This window comes from Pogonomyrmex barbatus, unplaced genomic scaffold (genome assembly GCF_055798465.1).
Source record: "Pogonomyrmex barbatus isolate J1 unplaced genomic scaffold, ASM5579846v1 scaffold3, whole genome shotgun sequence".
Classification (NCBI taxonomy): Eukaryota; Metazoa; Arthropoda; class Insecta; order Hymenoptera; family Formicidae; genus Pogonomyrmex; species Pogonomyrmex barbatus.
This window is the reverse complement of record NW_028297127.1, coordinates 11717482-11745282: the sequence shown is the minus strand read 5'-3', so window position 1 is coordinate 11745282 and position 27801 is coordinate 11717482. Positions and strand designations below refer to the sequence as shown.

At 41.1% G+C, this 27801-nt stretch overlaps 1 protein-coding gene across 6 annotated transcripts in view; it reads left to right on the top strand.

The window, feature by feature from the left end:
- Positions 1 to 27801, top strand: part of LOC105422558 (Smg6 nonsense mediated mRNA decay factor) — a 97138-nt gene that overhangs the window by 36425 nt on the left and 32912 nt on the right. For all 6 annotated transcript variants that reach the window (XR_016139959.1, XM_011631979.3, XM_089080088.1 and 3 more), the window contains 3 exons: positions 19077 to 19258; positions 20997 to 21070; positions 25990 to 26102. Coding sequence is in view for 5 of the 6 variants with exons in the window: in XM_011631979.3 (XP_011630281.3) it covers positions 19077 to 19258; positions 20997 to 21070; positions 25990 to 26102 (369 nt within the window). In the remaining variant the exon portion in view is untranslated. The remainder of the gene's footprint in view (positions 1 to 19076; positions 19259 to 20996; positions 21071 to 25989; positions 26103 to 27801) is intronic.

Sequence of the window (27801 nt, the reverse complement as noted above, 5' to 3'; positions counted from 1 at the left end):
ATTTGAAGCTCGGACTTTTTTTTAATTTTGATCATTTTGATATCTACATTTACCAAATTGTCGCATGATTAGTACTTAGGTTTTGACATCGTCGCTATATTTCGCTTCCGAGAAAATGTCAACGTTCGTAAGAATACTTAAAAAGTATCTTTACCTCTGGTTTCTTTGGCGAATTCTTTCCGCGAAGACGATCTCAAGACGATCTTCGTGCTCCTACGTAAGAGATTAGTGCGGAGCTGTTGTGCGAGTTTTTGCGAGTTCATTTCCCGCAAATAATTTATAGTCTGGCAAAGACGATTAGCAGAATGAGGCTCTACTAATCTGCTCGGCAGCAATGCGAGGGAACGCGTGCAAATGCATCGTATTGTCGGTGGTGTGTCTTTCTATAGTTACGTCTAATGACTTCCGGTGGTACCAAATTAACGAAAATATTTCTTGGTACATCTGGTAACCGTGATATTCCGAAAAAACATCTTTGTATGTCACGGCATTGTAAAACTGAATGAAGAATAACCGCAATTTAAGAATTTCACCATTTGTGTCTTTCTGATGTCAAAGATTAAGCACCCGAAGAGGCGCTTTTCTGAGAAATTCGGCGAGAGGTGTAATAAGAAGATCTCGTTTCTCTTTGAGGACGATACACCCGTCGGACCCCGATGGGACGACGTTTGTCATTTTCTCACTTGTCGCGCCGTGACGTGACTCCTCTCACGAAAATTGGCCGCCGGTTTACGCGCGAGTCGCCGGGCCGCAACACGTAAGTCGGAGGTTGCGCACCTCTGTTCGCCCGCGTTCTCGTACCGCACCTCGCCGGAGATAGATGAGGGACTCTATCTTCGGCGCGGAACCAGTTACTGGCTTGACGAGCTGTGTGTTTCACGTAATGCCTCGCGATCTTATCATCCTATTAATAATAAACTGCGAACGGCGTTACACGTCGCGCTCGCGAGAAGTGACCGAGAAGATGCCTGCCACCGCCGCCGCCGCCGTTGCTGCTGTTGCTGCTGTTGCTGCTGCTGCTGCTTGGGTGCTTACCGTGGCTGGTTGCTCACGTATTCCTCGGTTCGTCGGTTGGCCGCATTTCTCAGCTCTCTCGATATTCAATTTTTACGTACTAAGAAAACAAACTGAATTATTCATATGTTAGTTCTACATGCGTGCGCAGATTGAAGATTACGGGAATTTTTCCAAACTATTTGGATAGTTCAATTCTGTGGGATGATAGTAGACGGTGTCGAGACATAAAAAATATCCGTATGTCTGTATAACTGGCAGCATTTCGTCATCCTCTCAATAGACGTATTGACTGAATTATTCATATATTTTACATTAATAATAATGTTAGACATTTTTTCGCAATATTTAAATAAATTAAATTTTTGAGCATTCACATTTGTTTGATTTTTTAGCTGTCATGTGTTTTTTAATTCTTCTAGATCTTTATTTATTCGGAAAAAAAAAAAGTCCATGATGATTTATCGAGAAAGTAGCTCGCGGCTATATGCGTTTAATATTTGTGCAATATTTGTGCTTTCGGAATTAATTTCGAAAATGAAAGTTGCATTTCGCGAGGCGATCAGTTGTTCATGAGAATGTACAATCGGTATAACTCTGACGTAATTGCCGATCAAATTGTCGTTCGCGCGTTGGCGAGGAAAAATCAGATGTGTATCGATCTCTTCGTGAAAGTTCTTTCCAGCTCATACCAATGATCACTGATGATACCTCTTATTCTATTCGTGATCGGCTATTCTATTTGGCATTCCGAACGAGCAAGTACATCGTTAGGCCATCTCGTTGCGTTCCGTCGTTTGCGATCGCGAAAGCACGCATTAATCCGCATTGAAGAGGCGAAGAGGCGCGGCTGACGGCCGGTTCCTCAGCCGGTCGTTCAGGATGTTTGCCAAGCGCAACTCGTAAGAAAAAGAGCGAGACTTTTCCGGGTGAATGACGATTACCTGTCCGGTCATGTTGATTTTGTGTGAACTCATTTGATTGCCGAGAATAAATTCGTTAAAATCGAGAAGTTGAATCCGAATCTTTCGTAAATCGTGCGACGTTGCAAGAGGCGTAATTTTCCTTTTTATGAACTTGAAGCGATGTCTCCTTTATCTCTCTTTAAAAGAGATTTATGTGCGCGATGGTTGGAATTAATCGCAATCAGCGAGAAGGCCGACTGGTTCGCGGCCTTTAAAGGAAAGTTCGCGGGTGGTTAATTAATTAGGCGGATAACGGAGGTTTTGAGACTTCTCCAATTAAGCACGATGTGTGCCGCGTTCCGTTAGTTTCGCTAATTAGATAATTTTCGCGCGAATAGCAGCTTCTCTCTCTCTCTCTCTCTCTCTCTCTCTCTCTCTCTCCTCTCCTTTATTTGGGGGAGTATGCACAGTGTAAAAAAGTGTTCGACCTTGCCGCGCGGGCATAACATTGCTCATTCTGACGTCTTTGCGGCCAATTATGGACTTTTATAATTTTAAGCGAGTGGTTTTAACCTCATCCGATGACTCTCGGTCGGGCTTGCTTACCGACTATCATTCTTCCACCGGTGGTACACCAGTCCAAGTCATTAAGTGATAAACGCTCGACTCCCGCTGGTGGCCGAGACCTCTTCTCTTCGGGGCCGAACCTTCTGGGTGCATACGCGGCTGTACGCGAGTGGATGATCGATGCGCCTCGCCGTGGTGCAAAAGTCCAATACCAAGCCGCGTTTTTATCTGTCTGACAAGTCTGATAGCGGTTTTTCTGGTAGTGCGCGGATGATTTCTGGACGCGGGCGAAAGAGACGTTCAAGAGGGGCCAGCTGCTCGCGCATACCATATTATATATACACACACACACACACACATGTTACGTTTGCTAAAAACAATAAAATAGCTACGGGGATCGTCGGGGGAAGCGTCCTGTTTCCTGGGAAACCCTTTTACGTTCTCGGGGAAAGGTACGCCGTTCAATTTCGACGACGGCTTCCCGCGCGATTACGCGGTCCGGTTGTAACGGGCGAGTGCAGCGGCGGATTAATACGATAGCAGGGCGAAGAGCGCGACGGGGCAGGTAGGAATTGCATGTTATAGGTAATTGGCAATTTCTGTAACGCGATCCCGCTACCACCTGTCCGGCGATCGGGAGAGTTTCGCTAGCGGGTGTTTGAGACTGCTGCCGTTGCTGCTGCTGCTGCTGCTGTTGCTACTACGGCAACGGTTGGTGGATGCACCGGTTATGGGTGCAACACGGTGCAAGGACGGAGAAAACTGCCGGCCGACCGACAGATCGGTATTCCCCTCGACACACGTAATAACGCTAACACGTCTCGACGCGCCCGTGAATTTATGTTAGGCACGCCGAGTGTTCTTCTCGAGTACTGGCCGCCAACCTCGAAGTACTCCGGGGTACTTCGAAGCCCGGCTCCCGCTTCGCCGCGGAAGAATCTCCTCGAGCGCGGACACCACGTGCGGGAGAGGCGAGCTTTCTTAACCCTTTCGTCACTAGCGTCTTATAGGAACTTAGCATAATCAGTGGAAACGCATACGTTCCTACATCCCGATTAAAATTTTAATGAGGACTATCATACACGAGAATTCATTTTGTCTATCAAGAAGCAGACGTGCGCGAACAGATATCGAGACAGATATATATTACTTATGCATAATACGTTTTAAAACATTTTTGCATCTAGGCTGTCTTAGGTATCTGTATTATAGTGTATTATTTTATTTTTTGGCGTTTACGAAGTTTGCGCTTATTTTAAATTCAAATGCTTTAAAATTAAGAACACTTTATATAAAGATGTATAATGAAATACGATGTTCGGTGAGGAATTTATACGCGATCGGAAGGAGTCGTTATTAGTCTCGCGTTTAACGTATACAGATTACCGAGTAAGCGCTTCCAGACAACGGAGTCCTCGGAGCCTTGTGTGATCTGTAACGACGGCTGTAATCTCCCATTCCGCGCGCGCGGCCCGCAAATAGATTGGCGCCCTGAAAAAATCTCTCAGTAATATCGGAGAAAAAACGTCATTACCGGCGAGGTCGTAATATCGAATATGTGCTTGCGCGCTTTGGATCTCTTCGGAGGCGCAGAAACACTGACGTTGCCGTCGCCGCCGCCGCCGCCGCCGCCACCGCCGCCGTCGTCGTCGTCGCCGGACGAAGCGAGCAGGCGATTCTGAGAGGGTGTCGGAAGGCTCTCGCTCGCTCAGAGGGCTATTATTAAAATTGATGTTGCAATGGCAATAAGCGGAATTGCCGGGTATTAAATTAAATTATTTTAATGTGGCAGCAAGGGCGCGTGAGTGGGGAAGGGACGGAGAGTTGGATGGACGATCCAACGGCGGAGGTGCGGCTTGTAATATCCACTGTGCGGATCTTAAGATTGAACGTATTGCGCCGCGGAAAGTGCAACAATTTTGTGCATTTTGATACGCGACGACCCTCACGACCTGTAACGACGCGCGGAGAGATCTCACGAGTGCGGGGCAGCATCTCGCGAACCTCGAAAACATTTGAGGATTATTTTTAAACCCCCTTTTCCTTAGTCTTTATAAATTTTGCGAAATTTTTACGTCAAGCTTTTCTTTCTTTTAACACGTTTCCGTGCCGTGAGTTATCGGCTGGACTTTCCGTTCGGATATTTCCGGACTTTCCGTTTGATATTTTAGTTATAAACAGAAACAAAATTATGAAATATTTCCTGACATTATTCATGGTACATAATTACGATATATGTTGTAATATTGATCTTCTCAGGTTTTTTTATAATTTTTGTAGTTTTTTCATTATTGTGGAACACATTTTATTTAATACGTATAATGAACGTATCGCGGCGTGGATGACAAATTATAAAATTGATGCAGCATATTGAAATTATTATATTAATTTTTTTACGTGATGTTAAATTAATCGGGAAAAATTGATGATAACGTTTCTGCAAATTGGATAATCTAAATCTTACCTCGTCGTTTTTATCCGAATCTTCTTTTTCGCTTTGCTCGCGCCCAAGTATTAATCGACGCAGAACAAACAGCCCGGTCGACTCGCCGATGTGTTTGCGCCGCGTGCTCTTTGCGTACACATGCTCCGCGAAGCGAAACGGATTCTCGCCCTTGGGTGAGCGAGAGAGAGAGATCTTTTTCACGGATGTGCACCGTTGAGTATGTCGGCGACCGACTCCATCTCGGCGCCTGAACGTAGCCCTCTGTTTGCCCGAGAGGCGCGAATTACGGCTCCCCAGTGTCAATATGTCAGCACGGATATTTCATCCTCGGTACGGCCGGCAGCGGCACGCCTCTTTCGCGCCACTTTCGTGCGCGTTACATCGCACCTCGATACTTTTACGCCGACCGCCTCGCATAAACTCTATTTGCCGCTTGCTTTCGCACTTTCCGTTTCTTCGGAACTCGCTTTTCCATCCTCACACGCGTTGTAGTTACTCTGGAAATTTTAGAGAAGACACTTGTCCGGCGTTTTTGCGCTTTTCGGTAAACGAAGTTGGACAAAAATAAGCGAAAGTAGAATAGAATTAGATATCAAAATAGATTTTTGTCTATTCTTATGTAAAGTGTTGGTTATATAACAATACACTTGGAGTATTTACTATATGTTCTCTCTCTCTCTCTCTCTCTCTCTCTCTCTCCTACTAACAAATCCTACTAATTAATTTATTAATTTATTATTTTATTGTAATTAATAGTTTTAATAGTTTAATAATTTTTGTTTATAATAATAGCTTATAGTATTGTAATTGACTTGTTTAACTTGTTATATCTCGTTATCTTCTACTAACACAATGATGATTAGTGTTAAAGATTATTTCTTTTTATTATACGATTTTGTTGAACCGATCGCTCATCTCATCTCAAATGATCTCGGTAATGATGGGATCTAGAAGATGATACTGAAAAGGATATCATAGGTGCTGAAGTAGAAGCTTCTTGATCTTGATACGAAGTCAATGAGGGACTTCCGTAGACGATTTATGATCGATGTTAGACAAACGGCTTCTCTAATTTGCTCGAATTTCTTGCTCCTCTGCGTGTCTAGGCAGCCATTATATCCTTCATGTTATTAAACGAGCTCGAATGAATTACCAAGGGACGAATGAGATGCCGAAAGCCGACTATATTCCACATTAAGTGTGTTTAGCAAACGGACGATTGTTCGTCCACTTGTTCTTTTTTCTTTTCCTTCATTTTGCATCCGCTTAAATCCATGTCGGGTTCATGCTATCGGGGTACGTGAATCGATTTCCGATCGGATGTCTTCCATTCGGACGATAAACTGTTCTCGCGTAAGATCGCGACGTCATGAATTATTCCCTCGAACGGCTACCAAAGTTGAGCACTTTTCAGGGACGACTCCGTCGTCTAGTTGAAGGAAGATTGAAAGACGCGAAATAGACAATGGTGATGGATGAGATTATTCTAATAGACTTGCGTACGCTGATTGGAATTGATAGTATCTATTATTTATATGCCTGATGATATTTGTATTTTTTTTAAGCTTGGACGCAATCAATTTGAAATCGACTTAATCGAAAAGAATATTTTCTATTTTTATTTTGAGATCAAAATAGAAGTAATAAATCTCTACTTCAAGTCTTAAAAGGACTCGTACCTTTCTTATAGATAATTATGTAACCACTTCGTCCTTCCATCAGCATAATTTCGCTATGTTTTGAGTAGAGGTAGTTCAGCGGCTTACGAAATCTTCTGACAAATATCGCCAAAGGATATTGTCGTCGTCGTTGTCGTCGTCGTCGTTGTTATCGCAATGTTGTAATGGATGGGCGCGGTTGCGGGCCAAGAAGAGGAGTCGTCAGTCGTTGTGGTCGATGCGATTGCCGCCGCGTAGCCAAGATGGAGAGGATAAAAAGAGAGGATATCCCTCGGGCGGTCGTCCTTGCCCTCGCCGGTCGGCCCACGTCAAGGCCATCTTGCTTCGGGCGCAATGCACCCGTCGCTGTTGCTGCTGCTGCTGCTGTTGCTGCTGCTGCTGCTGCAGCTGCAGCAGCACTTTCTCCGTCTCTCTCTCTCTTCGGCTTCGGGCTCGTCTAATGTACCATGCGTCGTCGCTCCACTTCAGCTACCCTGTACCGCGGAGGCTGTATACAGCCTCGACTATTTCTCTCCCTCCTCCCATCGTCCGCCGCTGAATTTGCAGACAGACAGGTTACACAGTTACAGCCATCTCTATCCCTCTCCCTGTCCGTCTTCCGTGCTACCATGTATGTCCCGCGTCTCCGCGAGACTCCTCCACGCCTTTGCGAGCTCTTTCGCGACTCCGAGCTATCGCCGCCGATCGGCGCGAGATGCGCCTCTCTTTTCTTTTCTCATCCCGTTAACCCTCGCCCTTTTATCTCTCTCCCTCCCTCTCCATCCGTTTCCACTGCTTTGTCGCTATAAATATCTGGCGAGACGTTATTTTTAACTCGGCGCCTCGTCGACGCACGCTCGTGCCGAGTGATGATGGAAGTCATGTCAAACGGATGAACGTGAGACCACGAGATTTATATCGAGTCATTATCGATTTGATCATCCAGCTTAATATATTTATGTCTTTAACCTATCGCTAACTTTCGGAATTTAATATATCGGCAATATCTTGGTAATATTTTACTGCTATAGCAGTCGTATGCAAATCAAATATTTTTTTGAATTGTCAAGATCTTTATTAACTACCAACATAATTTAAATGGAAAATAAATTACCCTTACATAAATACTATAATATAAAAAACATATTTGTACGCGGTCATGCAAAGGATTTTCGGAACTCTGGTGCAATACTAAGGAATAAGTCTTTATCTGTTCACAAATTTCATTTTTGTTAAATCAGCTTAAAGAGAATTAAAAGATTTAATAAAAATTTATAACAATTATAAAATAATCAATACAGTTTATAAACAATATAAAAAATAGAAAAGTTATATGTTTGATCGAAATTTCGAAAGTTAAGCAGAACTTTGGTGCAGTACATTTCTCAAATTAAATTAAGTTGGAAGTTAAATTACAATTAAAATATTGGAATTACAAAAAATTTTGCAGCTACAGAGCTACTATGCAGAAAGACGAATCGTTAACTTTTTTTTTTTACTTGAAATGGTAGACATAATCGTGTCGTCTCTTGATACCTATATCGGTGGTTTTTATGATTTTCTGACCCTTCTGGGAGCCATCGACATCTTTCGGACTTCTAGATCGTTTGAGTTGGGGTCGGTTGGCATTTCTCTTGCGCCCTGCATTGCCTCCGCTTCTCGTGCGATCTTCTCTTTCTACCTCTCGCCATTGCTTCTGTCTCCCTCCGGCAGTTTCGCCGCTTTTTCTGTCTTCTCTTCCCGCAATGTTCTCTGGAGCATGACGCCGGCCGTTGATTAGATCCTCTCTTCTCTCTCTTCAACCTCCCCTGTTTCCAGTCAACCCCTCCTCGCTTACCTTCCGCGCTTCTGCCTCGCTTTTTTTTTTTATCGTGACTGCGTGACCTTGCCAAGGTCGGGTGAACGAACAGCAGTAACAACAGCGGAGGTGACGTTGACGATGCCAACCTTAGATCGCAACGTTCAAGCGATGAAACAGTATATACTATGCTATATATATACATGAGATCCAATAAATATATGTCCAATAAATATATGTCTCGGTATGGACGTTTCAAAATTTAATTGCGGGTTCTTTAATTTATGCATTGTAAGATTTCTCCTAAGAACATTCATGAAATTATTAACTTTGTTCCAATTTTGACAATTGAATGATTCATAAACGACGAAATTCGACGAACGAACTCGATTTGCATCCTCATTAACGTGCAGCTGCCTTGGAAATTGAAATTCCAGATAAAGCAAGTTACAGTGATAGATCGAGCATTTGCCAAAGGCTGATCGCGACGATCCATCTGTCCCGACGGTTTATTGGCCGCGAATCAAAAGTCAGTTCAGCTTGACTCGCTGTTCATTTCCTGTCTTTCTAATCACGCGCGCGGTCTCGCGATCGCTCGGGACGAGATTGCCTAACGAGTGCAGCGATTCCATGCTTTCGTTCCTTCGTTAAGCCGACAAATTGACGATCGTTCCGCAGGTAGCGTCGCGACTAATTCGGTCCAGCTATTAAAACTCACTTCCTCCGCTTGATTGCGTATCACGAAACGTATCACGATGCCAGATAATAATCGCGCCGCAGAAAACCTCGTGCGCTTCGTTAATATCGTTTCGTAAGCGCGCATCTCCTTTTTGTCCTTATCGCTTATGGATGGAACTTAACGGCGACGCTAATGATACGGAGATAGATAATCAAGCTCATTGTTGCGTGCTCGTATTACAATCTGAATTTCTTTCTCGATTTACCGAACCGGATTTATCGGAATCGTCATTGCTCTTCTGCTTCGACCTGGCTTCTCGCGATGCCTGACATTCGCCACATTCATTTTCAGTATGTTCTTTTTATCCTCATTCATAATTTTTGAAACGGTTAAATATTTTCATTGAACATCAAGTCATCTAAAATAATTTTTTTAATGAGAATCGAAATTATGACACATCAAGTTTTTATCAATTGATTTCTGTTACGATCTACATTTATAAAAATATTTTTTTCTCGACGATTAACGAAAGTAAATCCAAGTAGACGTGTGTCTCACTCAAGTGGAAACTATTCATTGAATCTTCAGACTCTTGTCTACATGTAAGTAAAATCTGAATATTGAAAGTGTTAACGTGCACACGACACGATGATCAGAAGAAACTGACTAACAGGACGATTAATCAATTATCTAGTGAACGGTCAATCAATTAACGAGAAGACGACGGTCCTCTTGTTTACAAGGAGAATGAGATGACGGACGGTTTTGCAGTGACGCCAGGTAAATAACAATTTGCAAATTAATAGCGCTGTCATTAAGCGGTGTCACAGCGTAAATCGCGAATGTTGTCTGGCAATCAACGCTCGCCTTCTTCGTGATCGACGCGCGCGGAATAACGATATCCTAAGAAAATGCCTACCGAGATTCCGCACGGAGAAGAATGTTGTAAGAAACGTGTGGCGTTTGTACAAGATCAACTTTCCCAGGGCGATCCGACGTGCGTCTATTAACGCGCTGCCCATTGACCATTCGTTTCTGCGAACGCATAGTAGGAAACTTTACGAGTCAGGTGTACGAATGCTCCAGAAATACCGGATTGCGCTTTTGATTAATGCTGGAATTATTTAAAGAACTTCCATACGTTTAAAGTATGTCACGATATCGCGAATAAAATATTATTATACTGGCTCTATGGTATCGGGACATTTATTCGAATATTTGTAACTCGCTGGCACTCGGAAATCGAGTTCTTCAGGTTTCTCCCGGTATCCTCCTTTTACTGCAAAAGTTTTATACTTACGCTTAGATTTGTAGAATAAATCTAAATTTAGTCGGCGCGGGATTTTTCGGCGCCACCACGCCGCACGTACCGGCGACGCAACGGCGTGAACTCGGAGAAAGATGCATTTACTTTTGTGTTTGCATGAACACTTATGAACCTCGGACAAGCGGCCTTTTGCGAGGCTGCAACGTACGCGCTCGTTTACGACCGTTAATACATAACTTCCTCCGAAGAAACTGCACAATAACTGCAGATATCTGCCGCGTTGCGATGCCAAGATACATCGAAGTGCCTTTGATGTATTTCGATGTTCAATATTAAATCGATAACCACGATACTTTGCAAAATATTTGTAAATCTATTATTGCTACAACATTCGGTATATATAAAAATATATTTCTGCAGTTTTTTGGAAGGACATTGTTGAATGTAGATTATAATTGTTATATGTAATTATATAATACTTTTTTTCTATCAAGTTCTATGTGCTATACAAATTTATTATTATTAAATATTTTCGTAAATATTTAGTAGAATTCTCTTTCTTGGATAAAAGTAAACTCGTCATCTATAAATAGATGATGGAACTTTGCAGAAAATTTCGCGTTATCCAGATAGATAACATTCAATGTTGTTCAATGTATTAAGTGCAAAATTTTAATCTTAATTAAAAAATTATCAAAAATTTTGATTTTATATAAAATTTATTTACTAATTAGATTACTATTGCATTATTATTTATAACGATAATTTTATCTTTTTATTTGAAATTAGGTTGCAGATTCTAAAGTAATGCAATATAAAGCTATTTCTTGATATTGTTATGAAAGATTGTTTTCTCTTCGCGAAACGATTCGATATCAGTCTGCAGAGATATACGTTTATGCATTCGCTATCATCGTTTTTGTTTCTTCCCCTTTGGACGACACCCTCACGAATCACTGCTGTAAGCGTAACAAATAGCGCACGTAAATCACGGATCTGTTCGTAAATTGTTATTGGGGTGGTCGCGGCTTTCCATCTACGCGGAAGTCTTGTAGCGCAGGCTCATCACCACAACCGTTCGTGCAGAAATCGCAAGAATTGAATAGCTCGTCTCGAGAGGAACGTCGGCCAGAGAAGAGAGATCCTTGATTTTCCAGACCTGCTGTTATACATTTCCTACGTCCTGCGGGAACGGTTTACTTTAATAATCACGATATCTACATTTTTTCCAGCGTCGTTGTAACGCAATAAAAGCTTGTTACATTATGCAATTTTGCTTTAAGCGATCCGCGCGACGATATGGCAATAAAAGACCTACAAATCTAGTTTTACGACTTTGGACCGGCTCGTTAATCATGCGAAGTAACACAGTCATTATTTTATCGAAGAACAATTTTCCGCGATGCAGCTGCAACATGCACGCGTATCTGGTAGATTAGGTTGCCTAATTTACATACTGTCTGCTGCGGAGAGTTTGCTGTTGATCGAATCCATCGCGTATGCATATTAGAAATTGAAATAGGAAGACCACAATAAGTAAAGTAAACGAAGATACGACAAGGGAGAGAGATTAAGTTCGCGTGCTGTTGTGGCGTGTGATGGCAAAACCGCCGACTATCTTTTCGTCGCTTTTTGCCGTCGTTAAACTCACCACGGGAACCGTGGTAATTAGTCGAAATGGGATTGTTCACGACACGGCATCGTGTCATCCCGATGATTTCCCGCCCCGATGATCTCATTCGTGCTACGTGCTCCGGGACTCTTGCTCGCTTTTTCCGCGAACGCGCGCCGCGAGCGAGCCCAATTACGTGCCTATTCAGTGGACTATATCCATCTAGCTGCGGCTGACGCGAGAAGAATGAGTCAGACAAAAATCTCTCTAGTCGGCTGCCCAGGTGTGGCGGATGATAAAAGGTCGCGCGTCTCACACGCCGACCCATCTTCCCTCCCTTTTGAACTTCGCTCCTCTCTAGACTCCTCTCTCCTAATCCCTACCGATCTGCCGAGCCGCGCGAGCGGAATGGACAGGACGGAATCATGTCGGCGACCTCGCAAGGTCCCGCCAAGGTCGAACGTTGAGCTTCCAAGTGAACGAGAGAACCGCCAGCATCTCTCGAGATATGCTGATCTCTACACCGGCGCGATTGTCAGCGCCACTAGCATCCCAGCTGTCGTTGTTACTGTTCAACACGTCGACTTCGTGACTCATTTGCGAACCAATAAAACGTTACACTCGCGCATACCCTTGTACCTTGACACGAGAACTCGAACCCTGATTTGATCGTCGATAGCGAAACAAAAAAAAGTGCGAATCGCATCATCAGTCAGGCTAGGATTTTCATGCTATATCGAAACTTAAGAAAGGATATGTTGAAAAGTACTGGAAATCGTTCTTCGCGAAAAGTCATTGCCTCTTGGTCTGTGAGGAAAAATGGAAACTTCTATAGTAGACCTTCTAGTAGAAAATAGAAACAGAATTTTTTTATTTTAATCTACTCGTTTACCGCACCCTTTTTTAATACGATAAATACACTTCTTTGTTTTAATATTTTTAAATTCTCTTTATAATTATATATAGTACTCTTTATAGTTATATATAGTTCTTTATAGTTATATTTAGTATAGTTATATAGTTCTCTTTATAGTTCTCTTTATAGTATAGAGAACATTCGGTTATGATTGTAATAAAATATACAGATGTTCCGAACTCAAATATAATAAATATTAGAAATGCGAACAGAACACATTGAAGTGCTTCAAAGATTGGTTTGGAATGTAAATAATGTAAAATAAATTTGAAATGTAATCTTAAGGATATTAATCTTCATTATAATATCTTTGTATATATATTTCTCGAAATATATTTTGCGATGAAAGAGATACCTAATCGAGCCTAAACAACATATGTCCAAACAACATATGCTTAACAAGAAGATGACAGTCTCATGACGTGAGAATTTCCGGATGAGATCGTCCTTCTCACTGTCAATGTCGGACGGCGATCACACACGGGTCATCGGCCCGAAACGGTCGTTTCTTGCGAAATTTATCTCATCGCCATCTGGTTCAGTGGCATTAAAAACATGCGGGATGCGCGGAGAGGGACGCTGGGAATATGGATATCGTAATCGAATGGCTGGCCAGTGTCGCTCGGCGCCGTTTTATTAAATCTCCAGTTTGTGACGCAGTAAGGCGCAAAGCAACGAGCAAACCAGTTTACGATAACTTAACAGGCTTACATGTGTACAACTTAACAGGCCAACTTGCTGCCCTTCGTGCCTCCTGTTTCTATCCGCGTACCTAGCTTCTCCCCTGCGTATCTTCCCCAAACGTTTCCCTTATCGATGAAAAAATGATCAAGGACGCGCGTATCTTTCCTCGGAAAGTATATTGGTATCGTGTGCGAGCACGATGCGTGTTATCGAGATCTTATAGTTCGTTCACACGATGGCGGAGTTGGCAGCGACGAGGCCTCCTCTAATGTGTTCTTGGCGCCAGGCGCCAGGCGCCTGTGATTCCTCCTTCGATGGTGGTGGCTCTTTGCGTGCGCGAACTGAGAAACGATCGCACGTCTGCGACTATCTTTGCAAAATTCCTCGCCGTTGCATCAGCTCATTTACCTGTCAATATATTAGACAATCTTGATTTACCTCAACGAGGATTTTTTTTTAATTAACATTGAACGAAAAGAGAAAGAAATATCGTCTTCTCCGCATGATAAACTACTATAAGAGGTCTCATCTAAGGGATTATGGTAGAGGGAAAAGAAAAAGAGAGATGAACGGCCGTAAGTACTCCGCGCGAGAGAATCTCGATCGGAAGAGGCGCGTTTGGGTTGGCGGAAATTAAGTTAAAAGTTAATGCACACAGTAATGCAGCCGCGAGCGGTGGAGAGGGCTAAAGTCGTTGAACCGTTGCCGCGAGGTATGCACTATGTTAATAGTATGGTAATGTGACACGAGCGGGATATTACCGGCGGAAAATGCGTGCGCGCGAGTGCATCGATAAAATGACTAATAAAATGACGATTACGGCCGGGCCGGCCTAATGAGGAGAACCCATTAATCTACTGGCGTGATTAGCGCGATGTAAACGGCGCGCGCGCGCGCGCGCGCGCGCGAAGGTCGACGGCGAGAATTCACCTATGCCCGATTATTTACGGGCGCACTCGTACCTCATCGTCTTTACCTCCGGGCGGTCCGCGTACGTCGTTCGAAAGGCATTACCACGGGGTCGCCGGTGCTAAATTCATTGCGCAACGTTATATCTTTTACATATGTTTGAAACACGTCGCGACGACCTGTTCAAATCTTGAGGCGTTCGCGGTGTAGAGGAGGAATACACCCGAATAGCGAGAAAAATCGTTTCCAACGCTTTGATCTTGCGACGCATTAATTCTATCTCGCGTGATTTCACGTTTGAGAAAAAGCGGATCACGGAGTGATTTATTACTCAATCGTGGCGACGTGACGTGGTATTTTTTAATAAAGAAAAAGCGACTCTGATTAAATTCTAGTTAAATATATGAAATATGTAGTGTAATGTGTGTAATTTTATTCTTTGGATGAGACAGAGAGAATTTTTGCTTGCTGGCATTCAAAGTAAAGAATATATTTAGTGGATAACTTCCATAAATAAATTATAAATTAATGTCACCTTTAAACTCTATCAAGAAGTAATATAGTACTTATAAAACAAATCAAGATTAAATATTTTGCAACAAACAATTTTAAAAGTAGTTCTTCATTTTTCGAAACGTTTTGTATATCGTTAAAATATCACATTAGATTAAATTAATCGTTTTGACAGAGCACTGACGCCAATTCCACTAAATTGATTAACAATATTGATATTTTTATCAAGTAATCGCCATCCTTTATCGGATTGAGACAAGGGTTGTGGAGTCGCGTAATATCTTTATAATAACCGACTTGATGGATACAACGCACGATAAATGCGGGTAAAGTGTAGTAGCGAAGATTGAAACGTTAAACTGCAAAACGAGCGCTGTTCCACATGTCCGCACCGATGTGCGTGTGTGCGCCATGCTGCTTAAATAATACGTAAAACACTCGGCCGCGATATTTGCGGCCATTAAAATCATCCTACACTTTGCGCGCACTCCGCTGCCCTCCGCATTACGGCTATATTTAATGATACATTATACTCTCTCGTCGGCCATTAAGACGTGATTATCCTTAAACAATAGCTCTCTCACATTCCCCTAGTCGTTATTAGAGGGAATGGGGCGGTAACCGAATTAACGAGTGGCGTTCTCCATACGAGTACCACGGATTTGCCGGGTCCGAAAAAAGCGCTTCAAAGACAACGGTATCGTCGATACTGCCGTCAAGCGATCAGTTATTACCATCCTTACCGTTAACCACTTAAAGAGCCAAACTATCAAAACATTGACGAGGGAAAAAAACGATCGTTTTCGAGTGCCCGAAGAGATATGTAAAAACGGACGCTAAAAACGTAACAAGTCCTCTTCCACGAAAGGAAATTGGAAATACGTAATTGGGAAAGGAAACGTTTAAATACAAATTACGCAATATTACGTTCGAGGCACCTTTTTTTATCTCCCTGCTGAACATAGTATTACGTAAACGTATAAAAAGAATTCAGATCTTTTGAAGTGAAGGAAAAAAAAATGGAATAACATTTCTTTCTTCAGAGCCTGTTCATCTTGAATTACACGATGGATTAATTTTGCCGAACAAATATAACTTTTAACGAGGTTTCCATTTTATTTCAAATTAGAGAATATCTCGTGAAAACGGAATATTCCGGTGATGCATCGCGAATCTCCAGCGAAGAGATGTAGTGTCCGCTAGAATCATTAATAATCAAATTATCTGTGCGCAGCTCGCGCTAACTCGATTCCGTCCATTTTCGCGACGTTAATATCGCTCCGAGGCAAAACAGGAAGACCGAGCTTACTTACTAGGTTCATTAAAAGTGCTTCTCGCGGGATCTCGTCGTTGTCATGTTTATTTCGTTAGTTAAGGATATCGGTAGGAGGAAACGTTCGTATTCGTTGCCCAAGTTCATTTGCGATACGTTCATACGAGTGTTACGCTGTTTAATTTGTGATATTTTAAAGTGAAATTTGCCACCGTCACTTACTACTATTTCCACAACGTTGCATCGATGGTTGCTACAGTTTTTACCACCACGCTGAAATAATTCGCAATCTATTCGCGAATTAACGATCGCAGCTAGATCGGTTTTTTTTTTTCGCGCGAAAGACGAGGAAATCGTACAGGTCGACGCGAGACGATACCGCCTGAGTTTCGCTAATGATCGCGGTGGCAATTAGTTAAAGCCTCTCCCTGTAAATCTTCTCTAACTAATTATCCTTTACACCCCTCCCAATCCCCGATGAGGAGAGGACCACACGGGTTTTCTCGGGGCGACCTCACGGTTAAACGGTAATTATTATCCCTGTCCGCGATAAATTAAACTGCCAGAGTCCATCTTTTTTTTTTCGAATATGGCTGTTGTGCGTATGTACGACGCTTGATGGAGGATGGCACAGACGTGGTACAGTGCTCTCCCGCTTGTTAGATTTGTGTTAGCCTTCTATTCTGCAGAGTTAATTCGCGTCACACATATACACGTGCATACACATAGACACACACAACGCGAAATCACGCCCTTACTATCGCGCGTGAGCGGAATGTTCGGACGTCTTTGGACTTACCGCCAACTTTTATGGCAAATAGAGACGAAAAATAGAGACGACTAATGCATGTGAAGTCTATCTCCTGTTGTAAAATTTTCCTATGACTATTTTTCCTTTTTTAGAGTTTTGGTATACGCATAAAATTGTTGTAAATTTTTACTGCATAATTCATATATCATATTTATAAATTTTAATTTATTTATCTAATATATTTATGTAATGCGTTGTTTATTTTTTATTTTATATATTATATTATTATTTTGCTTATTTTTATATCTTATATAAAAATGCTTGTTTTCATATATTATATATAAGGAGATTCTTATATATTTGACTAATAGTTTTGCCTGTTTTATATATAAATAACTACTTACTGTAGAGAAAATTTGTATCTACCTTGTTGTTCTTACTTGTTTTCCATGATAAACATCACTAATTCCGATAAGTGGCATTCTTCTTGTACGGAATCCATTACACCATCGCGCGTTAGCAACGCTCATCTAATTAGCTTCACTATAACTTGCTAATAAAGATACACAAAGATGCACAAGACGGGTTGTTCGGCGAAGACATATGATATTCGCGCGAATGTTAGTATTCGCGAAGTAGTAAGATCCGGATATTTCGTGATGTCTCTAAAATAAAAGAAAACATACAAAGTATCACGCTGAAAAAATAACACATATCGATTATGAAAATTAGATTATCAAAATTAAATACATGAGATAATAAAAAATTGTTTTACAACGACGTAGCATTTTCCATATATTTTTTTATTTTCCATAATTTATTTGATTTTATCAAATTCTTTTATTATATTTAATTTAATGTGCTCTTACTTTATCTTCTAATTTTAACATTCCGAAATTTAAAGTATGACAGTTTTAGAGACATTCTTTTTTTAATATTAGATTTTATAATTTTTTCCGAAGCAAAATTTTCAAATTTGTGCCTTTAGTAAATTAAATTAATATTTACAACAAAATGGCAATTTTACGATTCGAGGATAATTGGGCAGACGAAATAGTTAAAGTTTACTCTCCCTCAAGGTCCAGAATTACAGGGGATGATATTTGAGACATTTTTGTTACTACAAATTAAACCTCTCTCTCATAGATGATATCGCCTGACCTTTTCGAGAGAATTGTTTCCCGTCGTTTCTCTTCGCCAGGGGATCGATTCATTATATAGCCACCGGTGAATTCCCTCCGAGGAAATCACTTCAGGAAACTGAAGTCTGGAAATGGAGGTAGTGCAGCAGAAGGTCGTGCCGTGACCTTCGCTCCTTCGAATCCGCCAGGAGCCTCGTCCCGTCACGTAGCTTCGATACAACGCGTAATGACAGCCCCGAAGAGAGAAAACGCGCGGCTGCCGATGGCGAATCCGGTCGCGACGCCGAATAGATTGCGCACCGATCAGCCATCATCATCATCACCGAAACGTGATCGCTACCGGCATTAACTTATGCGTTTTCCCCCCTCCGATGTAACAATCAGCACCAATTTGCTGTCCGGATATTGCCGCGCGTAGTAGATGCACCCTCGCGCATTCTTTCCCTTCCTTCCACCGCGAGTCATTCGTAATCAATCAAATGATGTTCCTCGACGACGATCCCGACGGATCCCGATGGCATTCTGTGAGAAATAAACTTTCTTTCGAGGAAGTTTCTCACTTGGATATAACGGTTGTAAAATTTGTGACTTCTGAGAAATGAATTTTTTTTATAGGAGATACATAAAAGATAGCGGCAAACTGTAATAATTAATATTAATATAAAGAAATTGTATTATTTTATAACTACAAAGACATCTTAATTACGTAAACTTAACTACATAATTATATCTAGCTGTAAAAATGTTAATTTTATCTTTCTATAAAATAAAACGACATGTTATTAATAGGTTCTCTTATATCTTTTTAGAAAGGTGTTTTTATTTTTATTTTTTTTATAACATTATACTTTTTCTTTTGCTGAATTTAATTTAGAACCTACGTATGATAAATGAGTAAATGATACAAACTTATTTTATATTTTCCTTAACCGTTGATTGCAGATTCTCAGATGGAACAGGGCTATAGATCAGAGGTCCAAGAACGAGCTCTCGTCGTATCGCTGCAAATGTTCAGCTTGATCTTGGAGCGTGGTGTATCCCTGTTGAAAGCTCAGTTAGATAGCGAGCAAGAACCGAGGCTGGTGGTCGGCGAGGATCTGCAAGTGCTTCTACCGGCTATTAAGGTACTTTCTCTCCCTCTTTCCCCCATCAATACGTATCAGTTGAGCGAAGTCTTAATTGCGTTTCGCGACGCGAGTCGGCGAGCGTAAGTCAATTTCCGAGTCGAAACGTTGCCTCGATCACGTCCATCGTCCGTGGCTTGCCATTATAGAATAATTAGATCTGGAGCAGTGGCGGCCAACCTCTCAACTTTTTGCCAGTCATATCACAATATTTTCACATCTTGAGGATCAATATAAATACGCGCGTATTCGTTAAAAAAAAAAGCGCTTTAAAAAAAATCTCGTTCACCGTTATATCTATTTTATTCGCTTTCATTTCCGAGGGATAATTTATGACGGTTTGCTGATTGGTTATCATTGGTCCTGGCAGTTGCATCAATCTGGAAGGCATCGCTTTTTTCTTCCTCAGCTCGATCCGATTCTACTTCCTGACGTTGTCTCTCGCTCTCGACATGTCTAATCAGCGGAGAATTTATGGAGCGCCATGAGAGTTTCACACCCACGTGAGATTCGCCGGTGGCCGATATGTCAGATACAGAATCCGATTCGATCGCATCGCAACTTATTACGCAACTCAACGCTCTTGCAATTAATTTACCTATCGTACATCGTTATGTACGCGCATGTTTTATCGACTAATGATCGTACTGCAATCAGACATCGGTATTTTGAAGTTACTGATTTCTTAATTTGATATTAAGTCGTATAAAGCATTGATATGAATTGCGCGACTTAGAGCAACATTAAAAAAAGCGATTAAGAGTATTGTTTAAAATGAAAAATTTAAATAAATGTTAATGTTATGCTAATGCGTTATACAATTTTCGAATTATTGAAAATGATTGATTGTCGCTGATTAATTATCAATTTTGCGATATTAAATCTTTGTTAAATAAATATTTTGTTAATATATTACATGTATGTATGAAGTTAATACGTTTGCATAATCGCTATGTATTTCTCGATCTAACAAGAAAAAAACACACAAAGGAAAAAAAGAAAACAATGATTACTATCGGAATGCGAGCTGATACAAGGAATAATAGCCAGACTCGCGCTCTCTTACGACTGCGGTGAGACCATTAATATTGCCGATAAAGTAGACGCGATACAAGGCCGCTGGAATATGTTTCACTTTATGAGGATGGATGGACGTACTCGATGAAAAAAACATCCCGCGGGAATGTCTATAAATAGCAAAGTACTTTTGCTCTCCGACTTTGAAAAAAAGAACCTGAATGAAAAACTTGATGAAAACTTGTAAATAAAAATCTCAGAAAATATATTTTCCTCTTTCATAATAAGATACTTTTATATTAGAAAGAGAAATTAATTCAGGAATGTCAGGAATGTGACTCAAGATGCTTAAAACTTTAACTTTTTTTTTTATATAATTGCTATAAATGCTATTCAAACATTTTTAAATAACGTCTCTTATACTCTTGTGACATTTTTTTTTATAATTTTGGAATTTTTTTGATGTTTCTTATCAAGAAATAATTTTTTAAGAATATTTAAGAATATTTTTATATTTTCTTGTAATATATTATATTTTTATTATTTCCCACTTTTTTCCCATTTTAAAATAGGCTATAATCATCAAAATGTTTCAACAAGTTAAAAATTTAATTGGAAGCTTTGTCAATTTGTCGGCATTGATGTTTCAGCTCGTATTAGCTTTACGTACTCACGTCGATTTGGAATGTAAACTTCATTATTCTCTCACGTTTCTCTGCAGATCTGGTGCGACTGGATGCTCTGTCACAGCACCGTTTGGAACCCCCCACCGTCTTGCACGGATTACAGAGTCGGGTAAGTTTCTTAATCTTAAACTCAATAAAGGAAATGAGATTCGCGTGTACGCCTTTAGTCACCATGGTGAACGTCCCTAATCTCTTTATATTGTTTCGCAACATAAATTTCATTTGGCTTATGGATCGCTCTACCTTGGACTAAATACAAGTTTGTCGCGCGTGTGTTAACCGTGCGTCGCGAAGTCATACAATCGGGATTAAAGTTAGACGCCGGTTGCGAATGTCACGTGTATCAGAATTGTAGCGTGCAACAGAAATTCAGCATATCTCCAACTTTTCGATCTTGCGGTTTTGCGGTTTGCGTGGCTTGAATCGGCCCATCGGCTTTCAGCTAGCATGACGTTCGCGGCAGGAATTCGCGCTATATAAAAATTTGCATTCATTGACGACATGCAATGACGAGTTGCCGGAGGAATCGATTTGTTAAGTATTATTTGAAATAATTTACATACAATTATAGTTATTTATACACTGAATAATGATACAGCGAAAGTCAGAAATACAAACAATAATTTGAATATTACAATTTTTTTAGATTTGAATAAATAATAAAATTTTTACAATGTGAAAATTTAAAAATGTATGTAAAGAGGTATGTCTGAAAAAATATATTTAAATAGCAGCTTAGAGATTAGTGACTTTTTCATTTTTTATCTTAAGCTATCGCGTACAGAAATTAGATACAGAAAAATATTGTAGATCCTAAAATTAATAATTTTCAAATATGCTTGGAAATCTTTTTATGATTTTAGAGATCGTTATGAAAAACGATATTAATTCAAAAATAATTATTACCCGAAAACGTCTTTAGCCTCGGGATCGTAGCTGTCGTACATGAATAAATTGGGAAGCACTTAGCACATAGCACGGTCATGCTCACTGGCCTCGGGATAACTTAGATTCTGGGAACGAGCAGGATCATTAGCGTGCAAAATGCTACCAATTGCGTCGGGACTTAATCATATTTGACTACCGTGTTGAGATAAACTGTAATCAGGCTTGTTTGAAGACTGCCCCGGGCACTCCGGCTCTCGAAAAATCTCCCAATCTCTTTCCTCGTATATTTTTGCTGTCTGCTGAACTTAGTAGCTGACGCTACTGTTTTTAGCGAAACAAAGTGGCGAACTCGGGGGTTTGTATCGACAAATCGACACAGGGAGACGTTAAATTCCTGGATATATGTCTTATTCTCGATCGGCGGCCCTGCCAGATTAATAAACGTGAGCGTATTCCTAGCGAGAACCGATATCTCACAAAGGGGAGAGGGGGGGGGGGAGAGAAGTGATGGAAGTGAGCGTGGCGTAGGTCACGGTCAACCGCTGCATCGTATCGAGGCTCGATCTCTCGCGAATCGCGCGCGCAGGTTCCCGCGGCACTATTTCTACCACGCTTCTTTCGCGTTCGTCGCGAATGCATAAGTTACTGTCCCTCTTTAATTATTACCGCATCAGTTCTAATTTCAACCGGGAGAGACCGCCGGTTTTTTGCGCGGCGAACTCACGAGATATGGTGGTCTACATCGCGCTTTTGCCGAACGGATTAATCCCCCGAAGCGTGGAAGGAGAGCGATGAGAGTAGAGAAGGAGAGAAGGAGAGATTTGTAGGGTGGCTTTCGCCAACTCTCGCGCGTCGTATTCGGCCTCGGTCTCGTCGCAGCTGCGCGTAGCGACTATTAATTCAGGTTGACACTTGAGGTATTTTGAATTATGGCTATTGTATCGGACTATTAATTTCCTTGCGCGGTGATGCCCCGGCGAATCGCACGCGGTGTGAGAAAGTCGCGGGTGAAGATGTCGCGACACCGCCGCGGCGGTGTCGGATGACCTTCCCGTGGCGCGACACGTGTTCGTGATTGTAATGTTCCACTCCGTTTCTAATTCATAATTCTTGTACGTAAATCGCTACCGCAATTTGTGGTTGACAAATTTTCGAAAAGGATAGAAAAGAACGAATCAACGTGAAAGTCACTGTGTAAAATAATCAAGTCGTATCGTTCAATTAATTTATGCTCAATTAATTTATTATGATTAAAGAAATAAGGAATCATAATAATCGTAAAAAGAGTACTATTTTTCATGAAAGTGAATTTAAATTTTTTGCTTTGACTTTAATTGAAATGTGCGTGATATTAAATTAATGAAGGAATGTAATTAATTGAAACGTTTAGTAGTACGTAATACAATATCGAGTTTAAAAAAGAAAAATGATGTAAAAAATAAATAATATAGAGAAATGATAAAAAAAAATTAATATTTTGGATTTTAGTTTGTAACATTTGAAATTATGAAGTAGATTCTTGAATGTAGTATTTTACGATGTAATTGTTAATTTAATTTCATGATTTCCGATGATTTTCTATTTGTTAAATTTATGGGAATAATGTATTCTTATTTGAATTTCTTATCCTTTTTTGCACGTAAATCCCCAAATTTTAGCGTACCCTGTGCTGAATCACGCTGCTAAATAAGGGACCTGAGATCACGGGGAAATCCCGATGCCCTGCGGTATTCGAAGGTTTCGAGGGCCAACATTTCATAAAGGGGCTGAATCGGCGCATCTCGAATTGATCGTATACGAACATGAGTGCATACTTTTTGATATCCTTCGCATGCGCTTACGAAGAAGACGAGAGAAGAGAAAGAGAGAGAGAGAGAGAGAGAGAGCAGTGCGCTGTTCATCTTATCGACGCGCGGCGCGTCGTCGCTGCTTTCGGTGCGAGTTTCGCTAATGAGATAAAATAAAAGAGGAATAAGAGCCAGAAAGAGAGAGAGAGGAAAGAGCGCGAGAGTCACGCTTGTCCGACTGATGCAATCTACCGTCCATTAAACGAGCCTCAAGGCTCCCTTCCCCCCCCCTCTCTCTCTCTCTCTCTCTCTCTTTCTCTCTCTCTCTTTTCTCTCTCTCTCTCTCTCTCTCTCTCTCTCTTTCTCTGCCTCTTTCTCTCTTGCAACGGTTTCTCGGTGTTCTCGGTTTCGAGACGCGGATTTTTTTTTCTTTGCGTAACCAACAGCTACTATCTGGCTGGAATAGGTTAATCATCGTTGCTCGTTAGCGATTAACAATTACGTGAGTCAAGCGTTTCCTTGGCAAGGACGCCACGCAGCGCGAGACATGCGACCGCTGATCCTCTCTCTTGATCTTGATCATCGTTGCGGTGCGGCATGCTACGATTCGACGCGGACGCAGACGTCGCGATGGTGAATCCCATGGCAGACGCGATTAACCGATGACCTTTAAGGATGCCGGCCGATTAATCCCGCCGGAAACCACGGAGTGGCGCACGCATTTTTGCTCCGTCGCGAAATTAAGCGATCGGCGAAGTCCTCTCGCGATTCTCACGTGATCTTCCTTGGCGCATCGTCATCGAGGTCGTGCCGTGCATCATTAAGATTCCGTAGCATGCACATTGGGGCGCGGAGTTTACACGGATAAAAATTTATGATCAGGTATGGTCTTTTTTTATAATGCGAGGCGAGCGACGAGTAATGTAACTTCATCTCGTGAAGGAGCATTATAAGGGACATTAATACACGGAATGTGCTCCGCCGCGCGGTACTTCCGGTATTACGATACCTTTAAATGCTCTTTAAATGCTTTTGCACAACGAGAGTTTGCACAATCTTAGAGCCGCTACGCGCAATGAAAGAATTAATTGAACGAGCGACTTTGGCTTTACAGTAATACGGAAGTGGCAAATGGAAACGTATGTGCCCTGCCGCGGGTAGATCATTAATAACGTCGGTGGAACGAGCCACCGCCGGTCATACGAAGTACATTAAATGTATAAATCCGTGATCTATTATTATTATCCACCATGCGCATTACGCGAGTCTCCTCGCCGCAATAATTTCCAATATGTAATTCTCGACATTGATAATGAATAGTCGCACGGAGATATATCATGTTAGCACGAGGACCTCCGCGTTCCCGCGACTCCAGCTCGTCTTCTCCGTGCCACAAATGGTCAGATATAAATTTTATTAGCCGTTTTTTTTTTTTTTTTTTTTTTTTCTTTCAATCGCGTCCATTTGCATCTCGGATTTATGTATTATCTCGTCGTAAGTACGCGAAATCGCGCCACGTCCCACGCGAAGGCGTGCGAAAATTCAACGTGCGTTTCGTCGTACGTTCGATCGCTCGAAAGCCGCGAATATCTTCGAAATATCGCGATGCACTTTCGTGCGGCGCATCGAAACTGTATTTTCAGCAAACGGAATTTCATCGGGAGTCTTGGTCACGTCGGGCACGGTAATTGTACCCTTGTGGCAAGAATTCGTCGCGTGACGAATGATCCAGAACCGAAAATATTTACCTCTTGTCAAGGTATATGCCAGGTAGCCGGTAGCGAAGAAAATCAAGTAGCAAATTACCTGATTATTTTTTTTTCATAAGCAAATGTTTGAGCAAGTGTTGTTTGCACAGCCGGCAACCTCACCGGGTCCTCGGGTATTTACGCTGTCACTCTTACAAAAACAATAATGGGGAATCTGAAAGCCGTAGAAAATTAGCCCCGAATATTATTTTGAGATATAAAAAGTTCGTCAGCCTTACGGCGCCAAAATGACGTCAAGCGATGTTAGAAAGTTCGATGAAAATTATAAATAAATATAATTTAGGGAATTAAAGATCATTACATCTCATCTCAATGCGACGTAAATCATAAATCACTGTTCGATGATTCAATCGTTAAAGTGAGCTCGGTTTAATCGTGCAGAAAGAATTCGACATTAGACCTTGGTATTATCGAATTCTTTCCTCGTTTATTATTGAATTATGTATTAGAACGATGGAATCTTTTTGCTAAGTCGTTTTGCTAAGTCACGAAGATCTTTTATTATGGAACTGTGTGTGATTTTTTCTTATTCTATTTTTATCATAAAACTTAGAGGAGACTTAAATCGATCTTTTTATTTACAGGCCGCCAGGAGACGCGTGGAGCAGACTAGCGACAATGGTGAATCTTTTAGAGAAATTAAATTACACGAGGTCGACTTTGATTCAAGGCAAGGATGCGGAGGATCGTGAAGAAGGTAAAGGAAAGTTTTACGCTTATTTTATGCGAGTTCATCGTTAGTCATCAATCAGATTGTTTTATTTAAAAGATTCGGTTTTGTAAATTGCTGTCAAGTATCGATTTTCTTTATATTCTAGAAATATAAACTCTAGTAGAGATGTACAAAAATATATCTGAAATAAATAGCGTTAGCACAATTCAAAAAATGGTAACATTCGATTTACGATGTTGGAAAAATTGATTAGATAGACTCGACAGTAATTTACAAAAGCGAATCTTAAATTATTTGAAAAAGATTAAATTTAAAATCTTTAAGGAATCTACTGACATATTTCTTGACATAAAAGATTGCTGTATCAGCAACACAGTTATCTTTTATGTTAATTATTTAACAAGTTTGTATACTAAATTAATTTCTAATTAGTTGATAAATTCATCCCTGGTCAAAGAATTCTTTCTTCAATTCAATTTTGATATTCTATTGCCGAATCTTGGAATGCTAGTGAATAACTTTTAGGTACACAAATATCGCCAGTTTATATCCTTAAGCTGATTTTACTATATCCTTAACCAATTTTACTACACATTTCAATGACGTATATTTTTTTGTTGATGGTAATGGCATTCACGTAGGATTAGGCGCGCGTGAACAGCGAGAGAAATGGCAGCCGATCGAAACGCTCGGCCGAGATGCTAGCGATTCTCGCGGGCTGACCTGGACCAGACTTAATCGAAAAAGTCGCGTTCCTTGAAGTCGGTGCCCAGTCTGTTGACCCGTAGATAGCTGGCGCGACGGTTGCGTAACGGTGAATACGTTCGACATGACCACTGTAGTGCCATTCTCTTGCAGTCGTTTACTAGCGTGTGGCCAATGGTCTTTCAGCATGCGTGCGAGCCACATCGCCACTACATGCACGCCGCGCGCATGTTATGAATACACAAATTGCATTGCCCCGAAGCCCATTCACGTGTAGACCTCGCCACGAAGACGACCCGACGGCGTCTCTCAACTGATTTTTCGGCGACCGCGTCCGCACGAATCTGGCACGCACCGTCGATACATCCGGCCGAATGGCGTTACTCGATTCTTTAAGCTGTAGAAAATTATACATGTGTGTGAATTAACTTTTGATAATTTTTTGATGGCTTTTTTTTTATTTTAAAATGAGCTCCCCAATATTTTTGCTGATGCAGGTTAACTTTAATTGTAATTAATTGATTTAATTTATCTTTTTTTATCTTTTTTAGTTCTTTAGTAAAAATTAACAAAAGACAAAGTGAATTAGATCAAGATTAAAGTTACTCTACATTGATGAAAATGGATATAAAATTATAATTTTAATTTGAGAAGAATATTAAGGATTCTTACACATATTTTAAACGAAAGGATATAGATATACCTCATTTGTTGTAAAAAAAATATCTAAAGCTAGATTCTTTAGCTTTCAATATTAAAATTATAATGTTATATTAAAATTTTTTCGACTTTGCAATGAGTCTGTGACCGATTGTTCATCAGCAGTAGTTATCAGTGATTGGCAGACCGACAAGAATCGCGGCGGTCGGCCGCGGATGCATACGCTTTTCGCGGACGGAATGTGACAAATTTTTCTATTTTCGATAGATCAGGTAGACATAATCGCGAGTTCGGTCTCGAACTAGGTCTTCCAACGGGTCCGGTCGCTTGGAAACGGACGTTCCAGTTTCGCGACGCG